The 26,564-nt window shown below is 37.8% G+C and overlaps 1 protein-coding gene and 2 long non-coding RNA genes across 17 annotated transcripts in view; 2 read left to right on the top strand and 1 right to left on the bottom strand.

Moving 5' to 3' along the window:
- LOC102653850 overlaps positions 1 to 8,326 on the top strand; it is a 14,772-nt gene extending 6,446 nt beyond the window's left edge. For 3 of the 10 annotated variants that reach the window (XR_003306205.1, XR_003306206.1, XR_003306200.1), the window contains 4 exons: positions 2,320 to 2,739; positions 2,817 to 3,419; positions 3,490 to 4,764; positions 4,989 to 5,125. This is a non-coding gene — a long non-coding RNA (uncharacterized LOC102653850). Of the gene's footprint in view, positions 1 to 2,319; positions 2,740 to 2,816; positions 3,427 to 3,489; positions 4,765 to 4,988; positions 5,126 to 8,038 lie in introns of those variants that run through there. The other 7 variants (XR_003306201.1, XR_003306202.1, XR_003306208.1 and 4 more) reach the window with 7 other exon arrangements.
- Positions 1 to 11,819, bottom strand: part of LOC724422 (homeobox protein Hox-B1a) — a 17,407-nt gene extending 5,588 nt beyond the window's left edge. For both annotated transcript variants that reach the window (XM_006559348.3, XM_001120278.5), the window contains exon 1: positions 10,193 to 11,819. In XM_006559348.3, the coding sequence (XP_006559411.2) occupies positions 10,193 to 11,243 (1,051 nt within the window). In that variant the 5' untranslated portion in view covers positions 11,244 to 11,819. The remainder of the gene's footprint in view (positions 1 to 10,192) is intronic.
- On the top strand, positions 11,761 to 26,564 carry LOC102653741. 5 transcript variants are annotated; one of them, XR_003306210.1, is made up of 6 exons: positions 11,763 to 11,873; positions 13,987 to 14,241; positions 18,726 to 19,180; positions 19,265 to 19,551; positions 19,659 to 19,706; positions 24,863 to 26,564. It is a non-coding gene; the product is annotated as an uncharacterized LOC102653741 (long non-coding RNA). The 5 variants fall into 5 exon arrangements; XR_001705958.2 differs by lacking the exon at positions 19,659 to 19,706; XR_001705952.2 differs by lacking the exon at positions 24,863 to 26,564 and having other exon boundaries at positions 19,659 to 19,850.

Below are 26,564 nucleotides of genomic sequence, written 5' to 3'. Positions count from 1 at the left end.
GTACACACAATATCGTGTGTATTACAAGAGAGATAAAATAGGAAATCACTACAAATAGGTAGTGATTTTATTTGTATCAGATATGAACAGATACGATCCATGTGCATCATCCGATGGTATTGAGCGTAAAGTAAACTGTCTACAATGTGTTTATCAGTGCGTATATCGGTCTTCTCGAGGTGTTAATAAATACATGAAATTCGTGTAAATATTTTCTCACGGTTGTACGATTCGGGACGATAAAAAGGAAGTCTCGAATCTAAAATCTAGATCACGAATTAATTGTAGCTTTTCCTCTCCCTTTCCTTTAATTTCTGACAGCTTTTATATCGTTAGATATTGCGGAGTGGTTAGATGGTGCGATAAGGGTCGAATGCAGGGTGACTTGGAACTCGAACGAGAAATTTTAATTAAAGGAGGGCACGTTGTGTGCACAGATGGAACATTTTTTTTTTTAAATGGTTTCTTTTTTTTTTTCTTTTTTTGGAAATATCAATTTTTGAAGATATTTTGTAATCTTATGTTGGATCGATTTTTCTCGATATCTTTGCGTTGGTTCGATATCTTATCGATCGATTCGATACGGCTGGTGTCCGTAAGAAGCGACAAAACGATTTTACCGACACAATTTTCTTTTCTCCTTGTCATCGTGATTTAAATATCGCGATAGCCAATATATCCCAAGTCACCAGTGTAAACGACTGGTTTTTTTTTACAAACCAAGATACAAATTAATCCTTATCAGAGCGATCGATTAAACAATTCGGAATAAACAATTTGTTTTGCTCTTCGATGAGGCAAAAAATCTGAATTTCTTAGCACGGTTGCCGAACGAACGAATTGCGTGCAGTCAGTTTTATTTATGGCTCCGAGGTCAGTCGATTTGGCGTATTAAGAGTCACATTTTTATTGGCCTTGTTTTATCGCCTAAGTCTCTCTTATTATTCTTCTCGATCCGTTCGATCCATTCCAATTCCCCTTATCGCCCTCATCGAAACACTCGATTCCTCGCAATTACACGCAATTTCGTCTCTCATCCCGGCTTTTAAGATTACTCTTAATCCCCGCTTCGCGACTGATTCTATATTTCACAAATTTTATCTCCGATAGACGGAACGAGTTCAACGTTTGAGATACGTATCTCGATACGATCTTATCGTCGTATACTAATAACAAGTTTTATAAAAAAAAAACTACCAGATTTATCTTCCTCCCCTAGAAAATCGATGCCTGCAAAATTTCTTTTCGAACGTATATTTCAATTACTTGCGTTCTCTCCTCATCAAATCGTTCCAACTCGAACTTCTCTCGATCCAAAAAAATTCCTCCCTCCCCCCTCTTCCTCCCAATACTCGACGACGACTTTTTTCACCAAGTAGCTTTCATTTTCGCTTTGCTGCGATGCATATCCTTCCTACTGAAGTGCCGCGGAAATGAAAATCACCGTTGCGCGAGACACGTGGACAGGGAGGAGGGGAGGGGGGGGGAGAGAGAAGGTGGCCGTTGATCGCGCTGCGGCGCGAGCGAGGGGAGGAGGAGGGGGAGGAGGAGGAAGGAGTGGGGGGTGGGGAGAGTCGTCAGTTACTTAGGCAGCGTTGTTGCGGGATCGGGGGAGGGTTGCCAGGTTCGGCGGGTGGCAGCCCGGGTGGAAACACGCGAACGATCCTCTGAGATCCCCTCGCGAGATATCGGCCACTCACTCACGCGTCCACCGACGGCCCTAGGCCCGAGTCGTAACACTCTTGCTTGCTGCCTGCCTGGCTGACTGCTTGCTTGCTTGCCTGCTTGCTTGCTTGCTTGCTTGCTTGCTTGCTTGGCCGGCTAGCGCTGCCTACGCTCGACGGCTACTACTCTACTGTTCTTTCCTTCTGCTCCTTGTTTTTCCTACCGCTCGAACATTTTCCAAAGGTTTTTTTTTCGCTCGATTTACCGCGAATTACGATGAAATAATACGGAAGGGGGGAGAATTGAATTTTTCAAGTTTTTCTTTTTTTGGTTTCTTCTCATCTTCCTGTATCTTTCTCGTATCGCTCGAGTTCGATCTACTATTTTTTCTTTTTTCTTTTAGCAGTAAACTCGTCAGATATCCGCGTTCATCTCCTCTTTTCAATCTTGTTGTAATCTTATCCACTTGTACATGTATATTTTTCTTATCGTTTCTTCTTCCTCTCCAATCTCTTGGCTCTCTTATTTTTTAATTGGCAAGTAATAGTAGTAGAATCGTTATCAGGCTGGAGGAAAGAGACGTTCAACGTCCACCAATTATCTTCGGTATCGATCAAAAATTTGATTTCTGATTTTTTTTTTAACGTGTTTCAGATTCAACGAGTATTCGAAAAATTCTTGAAAAAGAAAGAGAGAGAGTATATGGAATGAAATGATATGACGAAAAGCAGAGCGCAACATAATCGGTTCCAAGAAGAAGGAGGCTAAAGTGGAAAGCGATCGACGAAGTCGATTCGAAGGTTGCCTCGATACGTGACGCGACGTCGTAAAACGGGAGTCGGTGCAAGAAGGCGCGTGGATATCGCGAGTATCGTAAGATTGAAATGTTAAAAACGAAAAACACAGGTAAGATTGATTTTTTCTTCTGTTCCTTAAAATAATTTATTATATTTTTCTCAGTGTTACTCGTTTCGAGACTATGATGGAACCAACGATTTCTTCGATTTTATTATATTCGAAGTCTATCGTAGATTATTCTTTCCAAGCTTACGTATTTAATTCTCCACGAAGAAGGTAATCAAAGATTCTCCAATTTTCGAAATAAATCGAATATACCATAAATTAATTATCTCTCTCTCTTTCTTAAAAAGGAAAAATGAATTTGAAAAATTATCGATCAAAACGAAGGATGGAAAGCTCCAAAGCCATCGTTGGAGAAGAGGCGAAGGAAGAGAGAAGTGTAACGAGATGGGCGGAGCAGGAGTGGAGCAGAAGGGGAGGGAGGGAGAGTTTTCGGGCAGATTTTGGCCGTGGAGAAGTTTTTTGGTTGGCCGGGGGACGCACAATAGCATCCCGTACCATTTTTTCCCTCGTTGCCTCCATAATGCACGCCCCATGCGGGGGGTGCAGGAGGGCGTCTGCGGGACGACGCGTGTTGCGTGGACCACCCTTCTTCCCGTCGAGAAGGAAGGGGAGAGGGGAGCGGAGGGCGTCGCACGAGGCGCACGCTGTCAGCCCCTTCCCGATTTATCATTATATATACCGTTCCATTTCTTCTCTCTGTCTGCCACTGTCTCTGTCTCTCTCTCTCTGTGATTGGGATTGGTGGAAGAGAAAGAGGAGCGACCCTCTTGCATTTAAGAGAGACGTTTCCCGATTCCCGTTTCGATCGTCTTCTCGAAAAGAGAAGATTGGAAGAGGGGGATATTGGTGGATATTATTTTTTTGAAGGTTTTTAGAGAGAATTTGGAGAGGTAGGAGGTGAGAAATTTTAGAATTATAGCTTCGTAGAGATACAATTCATTTTGTTTCATTTTATTTCAGTTGTTTCTTTCAAAGGGGAGAATCTGGAATGAGAATTATAAAGGGAGGAAGGTTGAGGAAAAGGAGGATATTTTCTCAAGAAATGATTGATTGATTGTTTAAAATAATCAATAAGGAGACAATTTTTTCACGATTGGAAGAGAATCTTGTTTGAATTATTAAGAAATTTTTTTTAACGTAAGAATTGTAATTAATTCATTTCTTATTTCAGAGTGCTTTTGGATGTACTTGTCTTAACAAAATGAACTTCATTACTTTTGTTTAAGTAGAAGAATCAATTCTAATTTTCAATCACAACATCTTGTTGCAAATATAAAATCAACAAAAAATGATAGCTAATTAATTATATTCAAAATTTAATTCTCATTTCTAATTTCAGAGTATTTTTGAATCCTAACAAAGAGAAAATAAACTTCACTACTTTTGCTCAAGAAGAGTCAATTCTAATTTTCAATCACAACATCTTGTGAAACCAATAACTTACTCAAGTGAATGTATATTCAAATAAGAATTCTATTTAATTATATTCAAAATTTAATTCATTTCTTATTTCAGAGTGCTTTTGGGTGTACTTGTCTTAACAAAGAGAAAATGAACTTTACTATTTTTGTTCAAGTAGAAGAGTCAATTCTAATTTTCAATCACAACATCTTGTCAAACCAATAACTTACAAAAAATGATAGCTAATTAATTATATTCAAAATTATTAATTCATTTCTTATTTCAGAATACTTTTGAATCTACATGTCTTAACAAAGAGAAAATAAATTTTGCTATTTTTGCTCAAGTAGAAGAGTCAATTCTAATTTTCAATCACAACATCTTACAAAAAATGATAGCTAATTAATTATATTCAAAATTTAATTCATTTCTTATTTCAGAGTGCTTTTGGATGTACTTGTCTTAACAAAGAGAAAATGAATTTTACTATTTTTGCTCAAGTAGAAGAGTCAATTCTAATTTTCAATCACAACATCTTGTCAAACTTACCAATAACTCATTTAAGTGAATGTATATTCAAATAAGAATTCTATTTAATTATATTCAAAATTTAATTCATTTTTAATTTTCTAATTTCAGAGTTTTTGAGTCTTAACAAAGAGAAAATAAACTTCACTACTTTTGCTCAAGTAAAAGAGTCCAATTCTAATTTTCAATCACAACATCTTGCAATATAAAATCATGTTGCAAATATAAAATCATGTGCAATCATCGATGGAAGATCGTTAAATTCTACTTTCACATGAATAATTTATTGCATATATCGTTGCAAATGTAAGTGAATGTATATTCAAATAAGAATTCTATTTAATTATACTCAAAATTTACTTCATTTCTTCTTTCAATTTCAAAGTACATTTACATATAAATTAATAACTAATTAATTCTAATTTTCAACCACGACATCTTGTGAAACCAATAACTTACTTAAGTGAATGTATATTCAAATAAGAATTCTATTTAATTATACTCAAAATTTAATTCATTTCTAATTTCAGAATATTTTTGAGTCTACATGTCTTAACAAAGAGAAAATAAACTTCATTACTTTTGCTCAAATAGAAGAGTTAATTCTAATTTTCAATCATAACATCTTGTCAAACCAATAACTTACAAAATAGCTAATTAATTACATTCAAAATTTAATTAATTTCTAATTTCAGAGTCTTAACAAAGAGAAAACAAACTTTGTTACTTTTGCTCAAATAGAAGAGTCAATTCTTAATCTTTAATTCTTAATTCAATTTCTAATCACAAAAATCTTGTCAAACTAACAAAAGAAATTAATATAAAAATATACAAATATAAAATCATCTGCAATCATCGATGAAACATAGTTCACACGAATAATTGCACATATTGTTGAAATATATACATATATATAAACGATGAAAATTCACTAAAAATCTATCATCAACGAAAGAGAAAGAGAGAGATCCGTTCGATTCAAATTCCAAAGCGTGGAAACGGTGGATAAAGGAACTCGGTCGGCAAGAGAGTTTCGTTTGCATGTCTCGGTGTAATAAGCGTCACCCTCGGTGACTTCTCGGCTGGTGTTATTAATTCGATTATAATGAGCTATTAAGGGAAACGCTGGTAATCCTGACAAGCTCCATTTGAACGATACCAGGCTTAGCCGCCGATTCCCTCCAACCCCTGCCTCGCTGTTAAGCAAATTAGCTCCCCGAGTGGGGGGGAGCCCTTGCTTGAACCGACATCCTCTTATCGCGTTACCACCACGTTGATTTCAATTTTTTCCAACAATTTTTCCAAAACTCACTCAACTTTTCCCTGTATCGTGTAATATTATTTATTTTCTTGTGGAAAAATTTGTTGAAATTTCTCAAGGAAATTCCATTATCGACTCGATCGATTTCTTTATCGACTTCAAATCGATTCGAATTATTCCTGTTCCTCGAGAAATTTTTCCAAAACTTATTCAATATTTCTGTCCTTTCCCTGCATCGTATGATATTAGTTATTTTCTCGTGGAAAAATTTTAAAATTTCTCAAGGAAATTCTATTATCGACTCGATCGATTTCTTTATCGACTTCAAATCGATTCGAACTATTCCTGTTCCTCGACAAATTTTTCCAAAACTTACTCAATATTTCCGTCCTTTTCCTGCATCGTGTGATATAATTTATTTTCTCGTGGAAAAATTTTAAAATTTCTCAAGGAAATTCCATTATCGACTCGATCGATTTCTTTATCGACATCAAATCGATTCGAATTATTCCTGTTTCTCGACAAATTTTTCCAAAACTTATAATATATATATAATATAATATATATATATATAATAATAATATAATATATATATAATATATATAATATAATTAACTACTCAATGTTTCTCTCCTTTCCCTGCATCGTGTGATATTATTTATTTTCCCGTGGAAAAATTTTAAAATTTCTCAAGGAAATTCCATTATCGACTCGATCGATTTCTTTATCGACATCAAAACGATTCGAATTATTCCTGTTCCTCGACAAATTGGAAAAACGTACGAATCAGGGCACGGAGAATTCCTTTTTCCAGACTGGTCGAGCGAGAAAAAATTCCTATTCGATCCGTATTCGAACGAGTTATTACCACGCTCGACAACTGGACTTTTATGATAATAATTAGACGCATTTATGCATAAATCGCTTTCAACGATCACTTTCGAAACGATAAATTGTTCCTCCTCCTCCTCCTCCTCGTTACAATCTTTGCGTAACGCATTATCGTGTGTTTCTAAACTGATCTCTTATTACCTTCTCCAACCCGTTTCGATTAATTTTTCAATTGGACTCGGTCTCTATTCTTCTCCTCCATTTTTAATTTTTCGGGACGATCAGATAGATTGCTTACATACCGACACATGCGCGTCATGAAAATATATCGGCTTTTAATTAAAGCCTCAGGGAGACGAGATATCCGTTATCGGCGTTGTAGTCTCCCTCAGAAATAATCAGATAAACTAAGCGTCGGAGTGCAAGAATTTTCGTTCTTAAGCGCGGATCTTATCACCGCGGCGGGGAAGAGGAGAGGAGGGGGAGGGAGCTTTTCGATATCTCGCGCGGCCATCGTCGAATTCAATGCGCGCGATAACGGCGTGTTTTCCAACGGAAGAATATTTTTTTTTCTTCTTCCTTTCCGCATATTTTTCCTTGTAAATAATCCGATTAAGGGTATCGATACTCTTATCTCCTATATTTAATATCGAGCTTCCAAACTTGGCGAAAAATAATTCGAAAAATCCGCGAAGATTTATTAAAATATCTTCGAACGTTAATTTCGTTAATTTCTTTTATTAAGAAAAAAAAAAGAATGACAGGCAAAATGAAATTTATAAATTATAGGAATTATTATTTCGATAATACACTCAAGAAATACGTAGATGTGTAAGGACTGACTAGCAGGCGCCACGAATGAAAATATCAAAGATCTACGTAAGTGGAATAATCGAGAGTGATTTGTTGGAGAGATAGGCGAGGAGAGAGAGAGAGGTTCGCAACGCTGTTGATTTATGGTTACCGGCCTACGGTATTCTTGTAAAATGGCTCGTATCTGTGCGCCGGTGTGCATAATCTTATCAGCCGCGTTTACGATTGTCGCATAAACGTAAACACCGGCTAAAACAACCTCAACCCGGGATATAAATAAATCCGATAAATAAATCCCTCTTATCGAATTTTGATTTCGAACGTTCTCGAATATCGTTTCTCTTTTTTCTGAAATTAATATCGAGAGAGAGATGAAATTGGCAATCGTCGAGAACGATTGATATTTCTGAGCCTAGATTATTTCCCCTTATCGCTTCTTGATAACAATTAATACAGTTGGAATAAAGCCTAATCTCAATTTTTAAGGAAAAGCTGCAACGATAACAAAGAATGTATTTCTCAAACATTCGAAATTTTAATTTTAAACGCATTAATATTGGCGCCATTTTTCAACGAGGACGAAAAAGAATAAGCGCGTCACTGTAAACAATTTTATTATTTATTCTTTTTAAAGTAATAATCGTTTAATATAAGCAAGGAATAATTTCTTTGTAGATAAACAGTTCTCAGAAGGGGACAATTTGTTTAAACTCTGGTTGGAGTGTCGCGACACGGCTCAATTGCCGCTCGTTGACGACGCTTTACGCAAGTCGGTGGATCTGGAATGGCGGCGGCCGCCGGCCGACCACGCTTTGCCAAGCGGGAGATTTTCGCCTGGGTGGTGAGCGACGAAATGAAGATTGACGGACAAGTAAAAATGTTGGCGTTACTCATTGGCCGACGACCTACTGCCTTTGAAACGCAAACCAACGCGTAACGAGATTAATAAAACGTGACACGTAATTCCGGTTCATTAATCTTGCTGCACGTGCTTCCCTCGAGTACCGCTTCTCCGCCATTTCCATTCCTATTCGATCTATCGACGTAAGTGAATTTCCAGCAAGAATTTATCCCTTTCCTTTTTTTCATTTTTTGGAATAACAGAAAATTGATTCGTAAGTACTCGTAAGTTACTCTCTCGTGATTTTTATTCCTATTTATCGATATATTTTTCGAAATAATAGAAAATAGATTCGTAAATAAATTCATAACAATTATTCTTATTAACTTTTATCGAGATCGAAATAATTCGAATCGAATAATTTAATTTTCAATCGAGGAAGAATTTATCCCTCTCCTCCTGCGATTTTCTATTTATCGATATATTTTTCGAAATAATAGAAAATAAATTCGTAAGTAAACTTGTAACAATTATTTTTATTAACTTTTATCTTCGATCGAAATAATTCGAATCGAAGGAATTTTTATTTCGAGGAAGAATTTATCCCTCTCCTCTCGTGATTTCTATCCCTATTTATCGATATATTTTTCGAAATAATAGAAAATAAATTCGTAAGTAAACTTGTAACAATTATTTTTATTAACTTTTATCTTCGATCGAAATAATTCGAATCGAAGGAATTTTTATTTCGAGGAAGAATTTATCCCTCTCCTCTCGTGATTTCTATCCCTATTTATCGATATATTTTTCGAAATAATAGAAAATAGATTCGTAAGTAAAATCGTTACAATTAAAAATTATTCTTATTCACTTTATCGAAATAATTCGAATCGAAGTAATTTTTATTTCGAGAAAGAATTTATTTTTCTCCTTCCGCGATTTCCATCTCTATTTATCGATATATTTTTCGTAAATAAACTCGTTACGACTATTTTTATTAATTTTTATCTTCGATCGAAATAATTTTTATTTCGAGGAAAAATTTATCCCTCTTCTCCCGCGATTTACACCTCTATTTATCGATATATTTTTCAAAATAATAGAAAATAAATTCGTAAGTAAATTTGTAACAATTATTTTTATTAACTTTTATCGGGATCGAAATAATTCGAATCGAAGTAATTTTATAAATTTTATTTCGAGAAAGAATTTATCCCTCTCCTCCAGTGATTTCCTATTTATCGATATATTTTTCGAAATAATAGAAAATAGATTCGTAAGTAAACTCGTAATAATTATTTTTATTAACTTTTATCAGGATCGAAATAATTCGAATCGAAGTAATTTTTATTTCGAGGAAGAATTTATTCTTTTCTTCTCGCGATTTCCATCTTCCATCTATTATTTATCGATATATTTTTCGAAATAATAGAAAATAGATTCGTAACAATTCGTAAGTAAACTCGTAACAATTAAAAATTATTCTTATTCACTTTATCGAAATAATTCGAATAGAAAGAATTTTTATTTCGAGGAAAAATTTATCCCTCTCCTCTCGCGATTTCTATCCCTATTTATCGATATATTTTTCATAAGAAAACTCGTAACAATTATTGTTATTAACTTTTATCGGGATCGAAATAATTCGAATCGAAGTAATTTTTATTTCGAGGAAGAATTTATTCCTCTCCTCCCGCGATTTCCATCCCTATTTATCGATATATTTTTCGGAATAATAGAAATAGACTTATTTCGAGGAAGACTTTATCCCTCTCCTCCCACGATTTTTCAAATAGAAAATAGATTCGTAAGTAAACAATTATTCTATTCGAATCGAAGTAATTTTTCATCATTATTCATCATTCATCTTACGATCCCACTAATCGTAAAAGAGGTTCCATTCGTGTACCATTAATTTCCCAGCAGATAAAAATCAAAAAAAGAAAGAACTCTTAGAAACCTTCGAATCGAAAACCGTGTCTACGTACCGACTGGTTTGGGCACGTTTCTCTTCACTTGCATCCACTTGTACGTAGGTACGTGCGGTTGCTGCTGCTGCGATTGAGGATGATGGTGTTGCTGCTGCTGCTGCTGCTGCTGCTGATGATGATGATGATGCTGAAGATGATGCTGGTGGCCGGCTGCTGACGTTTGCTGGAGCGAGATTTGATAACACGAGGGATCCGATTGACTCTCCTCCTTGTAATGCCCCCCCACGTTGTTGTAATCGTTCTGACGTATCTGATAGTGCAACGAATCCTCGGGCGCCGTTTGTATCTGGTGGATCGCGTAATTGGCGGTCGCCGCTCCGGCCACGGGCGGCAACTGTTGATGATACTCGGCCTCGTTGTGATGGTGATGGTGGTGATGACTAGAGGATGACTGGTGGTGGTGGTGGTGGTGGTGCAACTGGTGATTGTTGTTGTTGTGACTCTCGTGCTCGGCCGCCCTCGTCATCATCGAGGTTGTCTGCTGGACGACACCGTTCCCGACCGCCGATTGCTGGGGGTCGTGATGATGATGATGGTGGTGGTGGTGATCCCTGTACCCCGTCTGCTGCAAGTGGTGGTGGTGGTGGTGGTGGTGGTGGTGGTAGCCCTGAGGATCGACCGAGGATCCATTTCCGCCGTACGAGGGAGAGGAGGAGGAGGAGGCGGCGGCCGTGTAATCCAAATTCGTGTAACTGAGCCCGTTCTCGGACGAGATGATCGCGGATCCGTCCTCGTGCAGCGCGCCGGTTGACGTTGAAGGTGTGTAGAAAGTTTGCTGGGGCGGGGTGCCGGACGAAGCGGCCGATTCCGCGGCGAGGAAACTCTCCGAGGAGGAGGAGGAGTAAGGGGAGACGGCCGATTGGGGGAAGTAGTGGGACGGGGCCAGCTCGGGCGAGGCCGGGACGGGCACGTGGTGGCCGGCCGTCGTTTGATGGTGATGGTGATGATGATGATGGTGATGATGATTCCCTTGACCCGTGCAAACGTAGTTGGGATACGAGTCAGGCTTGCCGTAGGTTCCGTACATGCCCATGTCCATCATCATCATCCTCGTCGCGTCCAGGCGAATGCATCAATTGCGCGGTAGCCGCCACCTGCTGGCCCGCGGACAACCGCCGGCCAAACGCCTGTCCTTGACGCGCGCGCGAGCGAGGAGGAGGAGGGAAGAGAGAAGAGAGAGAGAGAGGAGGGATCGGCCAATTAGCTCACATAGCGCGACGCGATATCGCTGTACTATCCGCTAGAGTCCTCCCCCCCCCTCTCGCCGCACTCTCCGTCTCGCTCGTTAAATTCGACGTTTAAATAATCGATCTTCCTTCCTTCTTTTCAACTTTCGATTCACACGGGTAATCTCACACGGCTCCTATTCGCGCACTTGTTGTCGTCGTTGTTTCGTTTTATTCGGGTCGAAGCTTCTCCACGCATCGAAAAGTGTCGTTTAACTCTTTTTTCTCTCTCGTGCGCGAAAGAGCGTTATAGATCCCGAGGCAGATCCATATTTATTACCGTACCGGTGTAGATACGCGTTTGGGAAACTCGTTCGTCGATACTCGAGTCGCGATAAACGCGGTGGAGAAGCGGACGCGTCGTCGATCCGGTCGACGAGGGTCGCTGAAGTGGACTGGCTAGGTGGAGTGGACTGGCGGAAAGGCGGCACGGTCGAAGGCAGCACACGCAGGTGAGCCTGAGGGGGTCTGGCTGTGTGTCCAGTTTATCGTGGATCTCTCTCTCTCTTTCTCTCCTTCTCTCTCTTTCTCGCCACGGACACCATTCTCCTTCTCCGTCCCTATCTCTCTCTCTCTTCCTCGCTCGATTCTCGGGCATACTCGTAGGCTGCCGAGCTATAGATAGGGGCGCTGCCTTCTGGAGAGTGGGCGTGTCCTCGAGCGGGGCCACGTGACCGCGTTTGGGCGGAGCCAGCCAATGGGAACGGAGCCTGCGCGTCCGGCGTCCGTAGCCTCATGATGGATCACCGAGCTAAATTTTATTTTTCCTACGTTCTTTTTATCTGGCACGCTGCAGTTGACACTTATCGCGGCTGGTAGAGGTAGTCGGGTATTATATCTCGCGGTGCCCACCTTCCAGGATAGCCCCAGCCCTCGCCTCCTATTCCCTTCGAAACGTCGTATTCCAGCATCCTTCTTCCCCTCCCTCTTTTTCTCCGTCCACGAGAAAAAGAGAGAGAGAGAGCGAGAGAATTTCTCTTCTCCCTTCCCCACCGTTTTTCGTTTTTCACACCGGCTCGCTCTCTTCTTCTGTGTACACACGCGTGTCTCCCACCTGTCTCTGCCCGGGACACGGGACACACCGGTGCCGTCTCTCCTGCACTTTCATTAACGCCTGACGTCTGATGGGTTAATTACGGATCACGGATAAAAACCACGCTGTGAAAGTCGTGCCCGGTAACCTGTGTCCTCATCAGGTAGATTTTAGAAAAAAAACGGGAAATTTCTTTCGATACTTTTCTTCGACTTTGTATTATTCTTAATTTCGAATCGAAATTAAAAATAGTAAAAAGTTTGAATAATTTCATTCAGTATGTATATATGTATACGTACAAGTAGAGAATCTTTGAATTGAAAGAAAGAAAAAGCAAATAACTCGCGTAAAACGTGGTGGATTGCGTTCGTATTGCGTAACAGTAACGTTTATCTCGAAAAGAAGGAGGAGGAGGAGGAGGAGGAGATCTGGAGGAATGGATGGGGGAGCTTGTGACGGGCCCATGGGACGTCTCGTACCCCATGTGGGTTCAGTGACAGGATGACACATTCCGCCGTGAAAGTTTCAGAAGAAAGAGAAAGAGAGAGAGAGGCTTGGCCCTGTATCACCGGTTCAGTCAGAAGAGCTTATATTGGGGGCGCCACCTGCGGCCACCCGCGACATCCTGTCCCGCGCGGATCAGATCAGGAAATCTTTTTCATCTTGATCGAACTTCTCATAGTTTTGATTCTCTCTCTCTCTCTTTGTCGGCCTCTCTTTCTTTTTCACTCGAACGGATCCGTCGTACGAAGCTACATACGTCGATATTCGTTAACAGACGGACGGATTTTCGCTCTCGTAAATTCATCGTCTCGTTTCGATTCACAATTCAGAGGTAAGTTTCGTTAACTTTGTCCATCTCAGTTTGATTTTATACGCACGCGTATTTGAGTCTTTTTCTTTTTTTTCTTCTAATTAATAAATAAGCGTCGTTCGTGACGCGCATCCAGAGAGGTTAGGATATTTCTCGAGGAGGGGGGGCTCGATGATTCACGCCAATTTCCAGCCACTTTTAATGGAATTTTCCGGGATCAGACGGAGGAGGGGGAGGGGTCTAATGTCGAGGATAAATATCAGCGGCTCCACTCTTTGGACACGCGTAAACTTTACCCCCGGCTAATCCTCTTAAACAATTACAAACCAGTCGATCGGTCTGGTACGTATCTCGACCGTGGCGCCACGCTGCGTTTTGACGTGGGATGAGGCGGCACCTGCATTGTCATGCTAAACCTTGGTCGCCTTTTATCCGCGACCAACAACATCCTTCCCCTCCCCCACCTCCTCCTCGAACTCGCTACTCGCCCAAGTCTGAACTTTTTTGCCAGGAAGAAGGAAGAAAGAAAGCGCGAAAGTTTGCTCTTACGATTATATATTCATATATTTTCTTTCGTTATTTCATTCACATTAAGGAGAAAATTGTAATTTAATTCCTGAAATTGCACGACAATAAATTATTCGTCGTTTTTGATACGATATATTCGTATCTTTTTTCGAAAAAGCGTCATCAAAGTGTAATTTTAACTTTTTTATAGGTTCGCTACTTTCGTTTGGACGAGTTTCCAATGCCGTTAATACGTTCGAACGACACGAGAGATATCGAGGCGAGGTGTTTTCTTCTCTCGAGACGAATAGTTGAACCTGACGTTTCATTTCAAGCGTCACGTTTATAGCGTTTCAAAAGTCGATCCTCTTGTCGCTCAAACATCCACAGTCACAACAATCCGGCGGGTGGTTGCCGATGGACGGACAGCTGTCCATCCGGACAAGAGGGATGCCATGCCAAAGAGGTTTGTCTTCATTCAAAGATATCGGGCCCCATTATTCGCTCGATCGTCTCTATTTTGCTCGAGCGTCGAACAGATAAAGGCCTCGCTCCACGATGGGCGGAATTTGGAGACGAGAAGGTGGCTCCCTCGAGGAACTCGCGCCCGCTTCCTGCTCCACCCCGTTCCTCCACCCAACTACTTTCGCAACCAAGACCCCGTTATTTCCTTTCTATTTCACGCCAATGAATCCTTCTCGTTCGTGGATTACATCGCGACTTTAAATTGAAAGCTTATCGTTTATCGAGGCTGGAAATTTATGTGTATATATACATATATAAAAGTATAATCGTAATAGAAATCTATATTAAAATCACAGATTTTAAACGAAAGAATTTAAATAGTTCCAAAGATTTCTTCTAATAGAATTGAAAAATTGTGAAACAACCTGAAGTAGAATTTAAAGTGTAATTCTCTCAACTTAAACGGTTAACTTAAAACTTCTACGCAACTATTTCATAACTTTATCGATCCGACAAAATTCTCTCTTTCGACTCGTCAAACCTGAATGTAACCTCGAACCACTTTCCACTTTCCAGATTCGCGATTTCCCTCCCCCTCTCCTCCTAACATCTTTCTCCGTCCTTCCCACCTTTTCAACACTGTCCAGATGTTTCTCTTTTCTTTCTTTTTTTTTTACGAAATATTCTCCTCCGCCAAAACTGTCGCCAAGAAGAGAGAGACAGAGAGAGAGAGAGAGCGAAAGAGGTTCGTTCAGATTCACAGGAAAGAGAGAGAGAGAGAGAAATATTGCAAGGGATGAAATCACGGGGGTCGATCGATCTTCCAGGCCCGAATTTTCCATAATTCCGGCCATTTTCGAAATGGCGGCCGGCTTTTTGTATGCCGCTCGCACGGAATCGTGGCAAGGGACATGGGAAAGGGCGCACAATGGAGTCATCGATCATTCGGTATGAGAGTTGCTCGATTGCCGCTATAACCGTGGCCCTCCCTCCCCCCTCTCTCCCTCTATCTCTCTTTCTCTCTCTCTTTCTCCACGAATGCGAGCGCAATCGAGCGTGTATTTTTGCCGAATGCACGCGAATCCCCGCGTTACTTTTTTGTTTCCATCGAAGTGGTCGAAGTAGCCACGGAAATGAAAGCTTCGTAATGGCCAATATATGTGTGTGTGTGTGTGTACTTTTTTCGAATTCTCTCGAATTCGCCAAGAATTTTTTTTTTTAAAAGAAACGAGAATTTAAATGCTTCGGTCAAGATTTTTCCATTTCATTCCCCTCGAATTTAAAAATTTCGAATTTTACAAAGAAAAATTTTTTCGAATTTCGAAAAAGAGGCGAATTCTCTCGCGAAGAATTTTTTTTTTAAAGAAACGAGAATTTAAGTGCTTCGGTCAAGATTTTTCCATTTCATTCTCCTCGAATTTAAAAATTTCGAATTTTACGAAGAAAAATTTTTTCGAATTTCGAAAAAGAGGCGAATTTTCTCGCGAAGAATTTTTTTTTTAAAGAAACGAGAATTTAAATGCTTCGGTCAAGATTTTTCCATTTCATTCCCCTCGAATTTAAAAATTTCGAATTTTACGAAGAAAAATTTTTTCGAATTTCGAAAAAGAGGCGAATTCTCTCGCGAAGAATTTTTTTTTAAAAGAAACGAGAATTTAAATGCTTCGATCAAGATTTTTCCATTTCATTCCCCTCGGACTTAAAAATTTCGAGTTTTATGAAGAAAAATTTTTTCGAATTCGGTCGGAAAAAGAGGCGAAGAATTTTTTTTTAAAAGAAACGAATCCTCTTCTTTCCTCGAGAAGCATTTAAGAATTTAAATTTCATTCCCCTCGAACTTAAAAATTTCGAGTTTTACGAAGAAAAATTTTTTCGAATTCGATCGGAAAAAAGAGGCACACTCGTTTTTCGTCCAACCTAAAATATCTGTAATAACATTATTAATCTAAAAACTAAAAAGAATAAATTAATTTGAAAAATGAAATTATAGTTGATACTAATCGTATAAAATTGCATAATTACAATTTGAAATTCATCCAGCAAATAATACTGGATAAATTCTTAATCCTAAAACTAATAATGTAAATAAAATATCAAATCAACTTTAATCATGGATACAAAATTCATATTACTAATGATAAAAAGAATATTATTATTGGTCTTGGTAAATAAATAAATTTGAATAATTAAAAAAAGAATCACTCTTTAAATAATAACTTTAATGCATCACTGAATGATTGAAATATCCCAAATAATATAATTTTATTAGATTCTTTTCGATTTTCGATATAACCTAAAATTTTTCGTTCCAATAAAATTAAAAATGCAATCCTAATTAAAACTAATCACCAAGATTATTAAATTAATCAATACTCAAATTATTATTTATCAACTTAATTAATAATTATTATTATTTCATTACATTTTATTATTATTATATTAACTTAAAAATTAATATAATTAAATCCTAAATTTAATGCACTTTTGTGCTAAAATAATACTATATATATATATTTATCTATTAATTTTATTATAAGTAATTTACAAATTAAACTACAATTAATTTCTTTTTTATTATAGATAGAAACCAATCTCACTTACGTCGATTTCAACTCAAATCATGTAAGATTTTAAAATTTCAAACAGACTTAAAAACTTAAACTACAACATCGAGGTCGAAAATATCTAATATGAATAAATGTAATCAGTTAAGAGAGAGAGAAATCTTTTCACAGATTGAGAATACCCTTCTTTTCTTTCTCATCGATTTCGATTTCTCTCTATTCAAAATTCCCTCTCCCCTCCACTCTATAAATATAAATCTTCTTATTCTCGTTCGAGAATTTTATTTTAAAACATCCTTTCCCACATTGTCAGATTGACGATGAATCTCTGATGAAAGGAGAGGTTAAAAGGAGACTACCACCCGCCTCGCAATTAATCAACCCCCGCGCAAACTAATTATTTCCTCGTACGTTGAAAATTATCATCATACCCTTGGTGAAATTAAAAGTAACAGGTTATCTCGCTTTTTCATCACCCTTATTCCTTTCCCTTTATTCCCTTTAATAAAACAATTTATTCGTCGTTTCATTCTTTCTCTCTCTCTCTCTCTCTATTACCCGATCTTATTTATAACAGAGCGTGTCCGCGTTCCAAATTCATCGAAACGCGTTTCCTCCGTCGGTAACTGAAGCGAGGGAAGGCGGAGTGGGGAGGGTTTGCTCGCTCGATTTGCCCTATGACGCACGAGTATCATAGCCCGGGCAAGGAGAGCGTGTATCCCGCAGTAATAAAGTTAGCGCGGTAATTATGACAGGCTCGTTACCAGCCACGTCGCAACGGGATATGAAGTGTTAATGAATGGACGCGTCGAACCAAGGGGTGGCTGGTACCACGTCGTCGTGTAATTTTCATTCGCCCGTAAACAAGCAGCTCGAACACATATATATATTTATGTATATATATATCTTCGTTCAATTTTCGCTATCGTTGTTGCTTTCTCTTTCCCTCTCGCTCGTCAATTTTTCTCGTGTTTCGTTCCGAGTAATTCTTTTTCTAAATTTCGATGGATTAGAGATTATTTTCTGAAATTGAAATATCGCGTTATCGGACGAGATAAGGGAAATATTCTTACTTCTTTCTTTTCTTTAATTTCAAATGTAAACTCTGAGCTTTTTCTTTAACGTAATCCGATCGATAACGGATGCTGACCAGATTCCAGAAGAGATAAGAGATAAATTGGTTGATTATCGTCTTGTTGTAATCTCGTTATAATCTTGTTTCTTTCCTCTCCAATTTTATCCGTTAATTAAATCATATATTGCGGTTTTTGAATTAATTGTATTAATTGATTGTACATAAAGTGTAAAGATTTATTAGAGATTTAAGTAAAATTATATATTGATAGAGAATTCTGAAACGATAAATGAAAGTTTTGTTCGGAAATTAATTTAAGTAAAGTAATAAATGTAATTCTCTGAATTTAAATTGTTTATTTATGATTAAATTTAACAATTTTTTTAGGCGAAATTTAGAATTAATCGATAATAATTATTAACAATTTTTTTTGTTTATTAAAAAATTTATCTAGGATTAGATTATGAAAAGGTAATTTATATATTAAATGTCGAATCGTTAAAACTAAATGATAATTTTTATATCTAATTAGAGACGCTTGTCGATTAATTTTAAAACGCTTCTACGATTTTATTTTATCCGAATTCACAATCCTAAAATTCCTTAAATCCTAAAAAACTTACAATCTTCGAAAGATAAAGAAAATTTATCTAAATCCATTCCAAAAAAAAAAAAAAATTGGCGCGAAAAATTCAAGGATATCCTCCCCCCTCCCCTCCCCCTCCTCGGTCGAGTTTCGCAGGATCGAAGAGGGAGGGGGGTGGGTGGGCGAAGTTAGATTTCCGCGTCATTAAACAGGCGTTGGGGCTGGTCACCGAGTTAATTGAATGCAGCGTGTGTTGACAGGTAGGCATATTGGCAGGCGGACGGGAGAGGAAAAAAGGAGGGAGGGGAGGGGAGCCGGTCGACCGAAGGTTTGTGTCAGATGCGGTCGCGATATCGGCGGCCCCCGCCGTCCCCCCGCCTCGAAGCCCCGTGTACCTGTCATTTTCGGTGACCGTGTCATTCAGAGACTGTATTCCCTTCCACGAGGGATTCCTCGTGCGGAGGAACGAAGAGAGATAGCCGAGGCGAAGCTAGGAGATAAGGATAGCCTGGGATACCTGACGAGAGGCCATCGATGCGAGCGACGAGCCAATAACGATGCGTCGTATTCTCTGCCGCTGGAAATGTAAAAGTTTTTACGTTGAACGGATGAGAAAAATCGATTCGTCGATTCTCTCTTACGTTTGATTTTTAGGAGGAAGGAAAAGGATGGTTTTGGGAGCGAGAGAGAGAGAGAGAGAAAATTGAAGAGGAAGGTAAATTGATGGTAGCGAGTATTGTTGTTGCGACGAGATGAGAAAGAGGAGATCGTCGAAACTGACCTCGGTTTCCTTTTCCAGATACGTATCCCCATCGAGGAGATGTTAATTAATGCGCGCCAGAAGAAAGCAGTCCTCCGAGATAGATAATGATCCGGTTTTCGAGCTATGGGCCCGTGATGATGATGAGGATGATGAGGATGACGACGATTCGGAAAGTCATCGTCGCGTCCGTCGCGCCCTTCTTTACCTACAGAGTTCGTCGAATCTTATCAAATTTCGACGAGCCAGTTTGTTGTGAAACCGATACGCGATCCGTATGAAATTTTTAATGCGTGGAAAATTGTCGAAAGTGTCAGCGATCAAAAGTAAGTAAATGCTTTCTTTAGATTAGTATTCGAGATGTTTGGTTATCTATTATTTCTGTTGTTATCGAAAGTAAGTGGTTAAAAATAGTAAATGATTTGTTTTTTAGATTATTGTTATTCGAGAAGATGTTTCATTGTTTCTATCGTTATCGAAAGTGAGTAGTTAAAAATTAATGCTTTTTTTTAGATTCAGTATTCGACAAGTTTTGTTATCTCATATTTGGTTTCAAATGCTTTCCTTTTTTTAGATTATTGTTATTTCATATTTGTGATTAAAAATAAGTGCTTTCTTTTTTAAATTTTTGTCATTTCTTCGAGAAATTTTCTTATCTCATATTTCTATTATTATCCAAAAAAAAAGATAATAAATGTTTCCTTTAAAAATAAAAAATAATAAAATAATAAGTTAAAAATAAATGCTTTTCTTTTTTTTAAATTATTATTTCTTCGAGAAATTTTCTTATCTCATATTTTTATTATTATCGAAAATAAAAATAATAAATGCTTCCTTTAAGTAAAAAGTAATAAAATAAAATAAAAAATAATAAGTTAAAAATAAATGTTTTCCTTTTTTTAGATTATTGTTATTTGAGAAGTTATTTCATATTTCTATTATTATTATCAAAAAAAAAATAATAATAATAAATGCTTCCTTTAAATAAAAAATAATAAAATAATAAGTTAAAAATAAATGCTTTGTTTTTTAGATTATTATTATTTCTTTGAGAAATTTTCTTATCTCATATTTCTATTTTTATTATCGAAAGTAAAAATTTTTTTAAGTAAAAAGTAATAAAATAATAAAATAAAAAATAATAAGTTAAAAATAATAAATGTTTTGTTTTTTAAATTATTGTTATTCCTTCGAGAAGTTTTGTCATCTCAAATTTATATTTTAAATGCTTTCCTTTTTTCAGATTATTATTATTTCTTCAAAAAATTTTCTTATCTCCTATTTGCTTTTAAATGTTCTTCTTTTTTTAGATTACTGTTATTTCATATTTCCATTATTATCGAGAAAATGAGATAAATCTGTTTCTCAGAGACCTCATTAATTTTTCATTATTTTCATTATTTTTAATTATGGAAGAAACGACAAATATGTTTAAAATTTCATCGATTGTTCAATTTATTTTTCTTCCTATTATTATTAAATCGAATTAAAAGCTGAACCGATTAACATTTTCCATATCCTTATTTTTTTCCTTGCCCAGATCACAAATTTAACAAATAATAATCATCGCTTCTACCTATCCATTATTCCAATCCCCAAGTTTTCACGGAAGAAAAGTTGGAGGAGGGAAGAAGTTTGCGGTCGGAGATTCGGAGGAGAGAGAGAAATATGGACGGCCGTCTTGGAAATATCTTGTGCGAGTTCGGTCGGGCATGGTACACGCCGGGCCAGGTACACGGAGAGAGAACTCTCTGGAGAGATCTCGGCCGTATCTACATGATCCTACACTTTGTGCGATCTCTTGCCACGTCTCCCCAAGGATTCGTATTCCTGGTCACGCGTTTAATCCCTCGAAACATGCAACCGACTCGCAGCCGTTTCCACGCTCCTGGGACCAAAATTCAGCAAAATTCGAGAAGAGGAGTAGGGTGAAGAGGAACAGCGCCAGGTAGTTTGAAAACTTTTCCTTTCCTTACTTTATCCAATCATTCCTCTTCGCCCACTTATTCCGTCCAAATAATTCTTTATAAATAATTTCCCTTGAAAAATCCAAATCCAAATTCAAATCTGAACCCAAACCCGCGTCACGGAGCATCGCTCTCTCCAATAACCAGCCACCGATAAAACTCAACCTGTACGACTCAACCCTTCTCAAAAAAAAAAAAGAAAAAAAGAAAAAAGAAGGATCGTCAAAAACTCTGCCGGCCCTCCCTCTTCGTCCTTGAATATCGTGGACGGTGGACTCCCAGGAAGTCCTCGAGCGAGGGGTATCGGTTCCAGGGAACACTTTGTGGCCGTGGACACGTCGTGGAACGAGAAGGAGCGGAGGTGAACAGGTTGTCAATGGGAATTTTGTGAACCGTTGGACGGTTCCCGGCCCGTCGCTGGATGGACGCGGTCAAGGGGTGTGCGCATCCTTGGGGACAGATGCGTCACCGGTGCTCGTCCAGTGTCGCCGTCGCGTCTGCCTCCGTCGCACGGCCGTCCCCTCCTTTCCCCCTCCCTTCCGTTCCGATCCTGTTCCTTCGACGAGCGACCACGACGTCTCGTTTCCTTTGCCCAATTAGCATCTAACCGTTTCCTCTCCGTATCTACGTATCGAGAGCTCGAGAGAATCGAGGCCTCTTATTATTTGCTTCTTATTTACTTGTTCACGCTTCGCTTCGCTTGACGGTGATCGTGATGGTGATGGAGGTGGAAGGAGGTGGACCGGGTCGTTGTTGTCTCGATAAACGAAATTTTCTTCTCCCTTTGTCATTTTGTTTGCGCGATATAATAAATTGGGAAGTTGCAAGTTCACGTTTCTATTAGTTTTTTATCGGTGTCTCGTATGATTGTATCGTTGTACGATTTATAACCTAATTGTTACATCTGTTTTAACAGAGAATTTGACTCTGGTTTGTAGAAATGTGGGTAAATAATATCTTGGATTAGGGAATAAGGAATTTGAAAATTATAGGTGAGAATGTATTCAAGAGATTTAACGTTGTTGTGCAAGTATTTATTGCAGTGTACCACACGATTCAGTTTTATATGCAATGAAATTATTAAACTCTAAGATTTTATAGAAAATTTAACTTTAGTTTGTATATAAAAATATACATGGGACAATTCTTGGAATGGATTGGATAATCTGAAAATTGTCAAGTTGTAGAGTTACTGTATTCAAAATATATTCAAGAGATTGAATTATTTATTATTATACCATATGATTCATTTATGTTCAATCAAATTATAAATCACTATGTTCAAAATAATATTCAAAAGATTGGGTGCTGTACCACTATTTATTATTGCACAATTCATTTATGTGTAATGTTTAAAGTTTTACAAAGAATTGAACTTTAGTTTGTAAAAATATACAACATCTTGGAACAAACTGAAACAGATTCAAGAGACTGAGTGCTATGCAACTATTGCATCATATGATTCATTTATGTGTAATCTCTAAGATTTTACAGAAAATTTAACTTTAGTTTGTTAAAACATACAACATTTTGGAACATTTTGGAATATTCAAGAGATTGAATGCTGTGCCACTATTTACTATTGCATCATATGATTCATTTATGTGTAATGTCTAAAGTTTTACAAAGAATTGAACTTTAGTTTGTAAAAATATATAACATCTTGAAACAGACTGAAACAGATTCAAGAAACTGAATGCTGTGCCTATTACTATTTACTATTGCATCATATGATTCATTTATGTGTAATCTCTAAGGTTTTATAGAGAATTTAACTTTAGTTTGTAAAAATCTTGGAATATATTCAAGAATTGGAATTTAAAAATTATTAAATTATAGATGAAAATATATTCAAGAGATTGGGTGCTATGCAAATTTCTAAAGTTTTACAGAGAATTTAACTTTAGTTTGTAAAAATCTTGAAATAGATTGGAATCTGAAAATTATTAAATTATAGATGAAAATATATTCAAGAAATTGAGTGCTGTGCAATCTCTAAGAGAGAATTCTTTTACAGAGAATTTAACTTTAGTTTGTAAAAATATATAACATCTTGGAACAATTTGGAATATTCAAGAAATTGAATGCTGTGCCACTATTTACTATTGCATCATATGATTCATTTATGTGTAATTTCTAAGGTATTATAGAAAACTTTAGTTTATCTATTATCTATTATCTATTGCATCATATGATTCATTTATGTGTAATCTCTAAGATTTTACAAAGAATTTATAGAGAACTTTAGTTTATAAAAATATACATTTTGGAAGGAATTGGAATCTGAAAATTATTAAATTATGGATCAAAATATGTTCAAGAGACTGAGTACTGTGCCACTATTCACTATTGCATCACAATTCATTTATATTTAATCTTATTTACAGAGAATTTAACTTTAGTTTGTAAAAATCTTGGAACAGATTGGAATCTGAAAATTATCAAATTATATTATGAAAATATAACACAATTTATTTATGTACAATCAAGTTATAAATGAATATTCTATTCAAAATATATTCAAGAATACTATACCACCATTTACTATTGCATCACAATTCATTTATGTATAACCTCCAAGAGAAATTTTACAGAGAATTCAACTTTAATTTGTAAAAATTATACAACATCTTGGCACGAATTGGAATTTATTGAAAATTATCAAATTGCAGACCACAATATATCAAAATATATTCATTTAACGATTCGTTTTCTTAATTCTTCGCGAAAGCGAATCATCCCATTTTCACGAATCTTCTCCCAACAACTCCCCCCTCCCCTTTTTCCTCCTCAAAACTCATAGATGGCGCCTATACAACGTCGTACCTTTTACATCTTAATCCGAAGGAAGATGGCAGAAGAGAAGAAGGAGGAGGAGGTGGCGGCCTCCCGCGGAGAGGCGAATTTTTTCCTTGCGAGCAAAGTAGGCGAGGAAAGTACGGTGGAAGCCCGGGAGCATCGAGGGCCCAGGATCCAGGGGGTGTAGTGGCAAGCAACGGTACTCGATGCTGTGCCGTTGGGAGCGTGCTAATGGCTACTGACACGCAGTTTTGATGGATCGGCCGACCGCTCTTCCTCCTCTCCGTCTCCTCGTCTCGCCGCGAAATATGCGAGGCGAGCGATACCGCGCCACGAAGGAAGGAAGGTCCGCCGATGGGAGGAAATGCACCGACAAACAGGAAGAGGAGTAGGGAAACGTTATTGCGCCTCTCGTGTGAGAAAAGATGATCAATATGTGGGTCGTTGGAACCTTGGAGGACAATTTCTTTTTCGAGAGAAGATAATTTCTCTCGAAAAATTTTTTTTTCTTCTCTTTTCCACGGATTAGAATTTTTTAAACATTTCCTCTCCTTCCTTCCTCTTTCGTCAAAAATTTCCAATTTTTCCTCAAATTCCTTAAATAAGATTTTATTAAATCAGAAGATACTCTACTGTATTTGAAACATCCATCGAATTATTTTTTGCGATCTTAACAAAATTTTTTGACGATATTTTTTAAGTTACCTTTCTAACATTCCGCAGAAAATACGTCTGCCAAGTAATTCGAATTGTTAAAAAAATTACACTCGTTTTTCACTCGTGGTACTCTGTTTAATTTTTCAACGACGAATTAAATTTTTCAATTTCGTTTCTAAAGAATCTAAAGAGTGGACAATTTCAAATTATATAGATTGGAGCGGCGAGTCTGACCCATTTTGCGCGAAACAACGATGAAAGAGAGGAAACGAGAGGACTGGAAATGGAAGCGTTCCGTGGCAGTTTGTTGGAGCACTTGGAGCAACAGAAGCAATAGCAGCAATGGCCATTCCGACGGTGGCGGCGGCGGCGGCGGCGGCAGCAACGGCAGCTTTAGCGGACGGCCGGCGATCATCCATCACGAAGGTGTCAGCCTCCCCCTCCGGCCAGAAACAACTAGCTATGACATTCTTCGCGCTGCCACTGCTTCCTTTTTGCCTTTTACCACTCTCCATCCTCTCCTCTCCTCCTTTCTTTTTCATTTCCCTTTGCTTTGCTGTCCCTCCCCCCCCTCCCTCTCTTTTTTCCTCACCATTTTCCTCGGGACGAGAAGAGAGAATTTCGAGCGAATCGAGTGGAAGAGGAATTTTCTATGAAAGAGGAGAATAATGATGAAAGAGATTCGAATTGAAAAGGAATATTTGATAACAATTTGTAAAAAGATTCTCTTTTTCTAAATTTTATCACTCGTGTAAAATAAACACGGTCGATAAACACACTTTTATCCATTATGGTCGGAAAAATTTTCTGATATTTTTATTTTCAATAGTGGATTATTTGTTTTTAACTTAATCAAGACCAAAATGGGGAATAGGAGGGTGAAAATACCACTGGAGGGGAAAACACGCCACACGGGTTTTCTTCTCGGCCGAGGGTCGCAACGGTAATGTTTTAATTAAGACAAACGCGGTCGTTGGTTAAATATGGTAACGACTTCTGTCCGACAATGGGAATCAATCATGCACGCGTGTGCTGATCGTCAGCCGATAAAAAAGCGCGGCCACGAGCAAGCCGCGTTTCCAACGAAAAAACTCTTGTTAGTTATACGTCCGTTGCGAATTGGAATTTCTGCCGACCGTTTAACGAATAAATATTTTACGACGAAAAACAAATCTTTCCTCTTCGAAGAGATCGATTTGTCCAAGATTTATCCATCCACTCTCGTTTCGATATCTAATTTCAAATATTTCAAGAGATCGAAAGAGATGGAAAGAATAGTTTCTTCGGTGTGGATTGGAGAAATGGAAGGAGTATGTTTTTCTGAGAGAGAGAGAAAGAGAGAGAGAGAGAGAGAGAGAGAGGAAGGATTTGAGTGTAAGTCGGGGAAAAAGGGGCTGTTGACAAGGAACGGCAGTTGTGAAGTTTTTCGGGGGTACGGGTAGGGTAACGTACAATTCTATTTGTTGGATGATTGTACCGCTGCGAAATCAAGTCTGACGAAGATCGATCGGACGGTATTTCGGGCGTCAACACACGGGATCGTCGGTTCCCCTGTTCAATCCAACTAAGGTCGGGGTCCGACGTCACTCTCTCGCAGATGCTGCCAATCCTGGCTAAAGTTTCTATTAAGAAATTCCATTTAATGAAAACGCGTTCCAGGGTTCGGGCGTTTAACGCGAGAAGGCACAATGCTGCCTTGATTTCGGACTTGTATTGAAAAGAAGGAAAGAACGGATATATACGGAATGGACGTTGCAGAATTGGATGCAATGTACTGGTCGATACGTATACAAGTTTGTATAATTGTTTGGTAAAATTGTTTTTAAGATTGTGGAGATTTAGGGAGACGTTTCTAGTAATTAGAAATTATGTTATTTGTTTATATAATAGGAATATCAAATGAATATTAATTATAA

This window comes from Apis mellifera, linkage group LG16 (genome assembly GCF_003254395.2).
Source record: "Apis mellifera strain DH4 linkage group LG16, Amel_HAv3.1, whole genome shotgun sequence".
NCBI lineage: Eukaryota > Metazoa > Arthropoda > Insecta > Hymenoptera > Apidae > Apis > Apis mellifera.
Note: the sequence above shows the minus strand (reverse complement) of the source record. Positions and strands in the feature narration are given on the sequence as shown.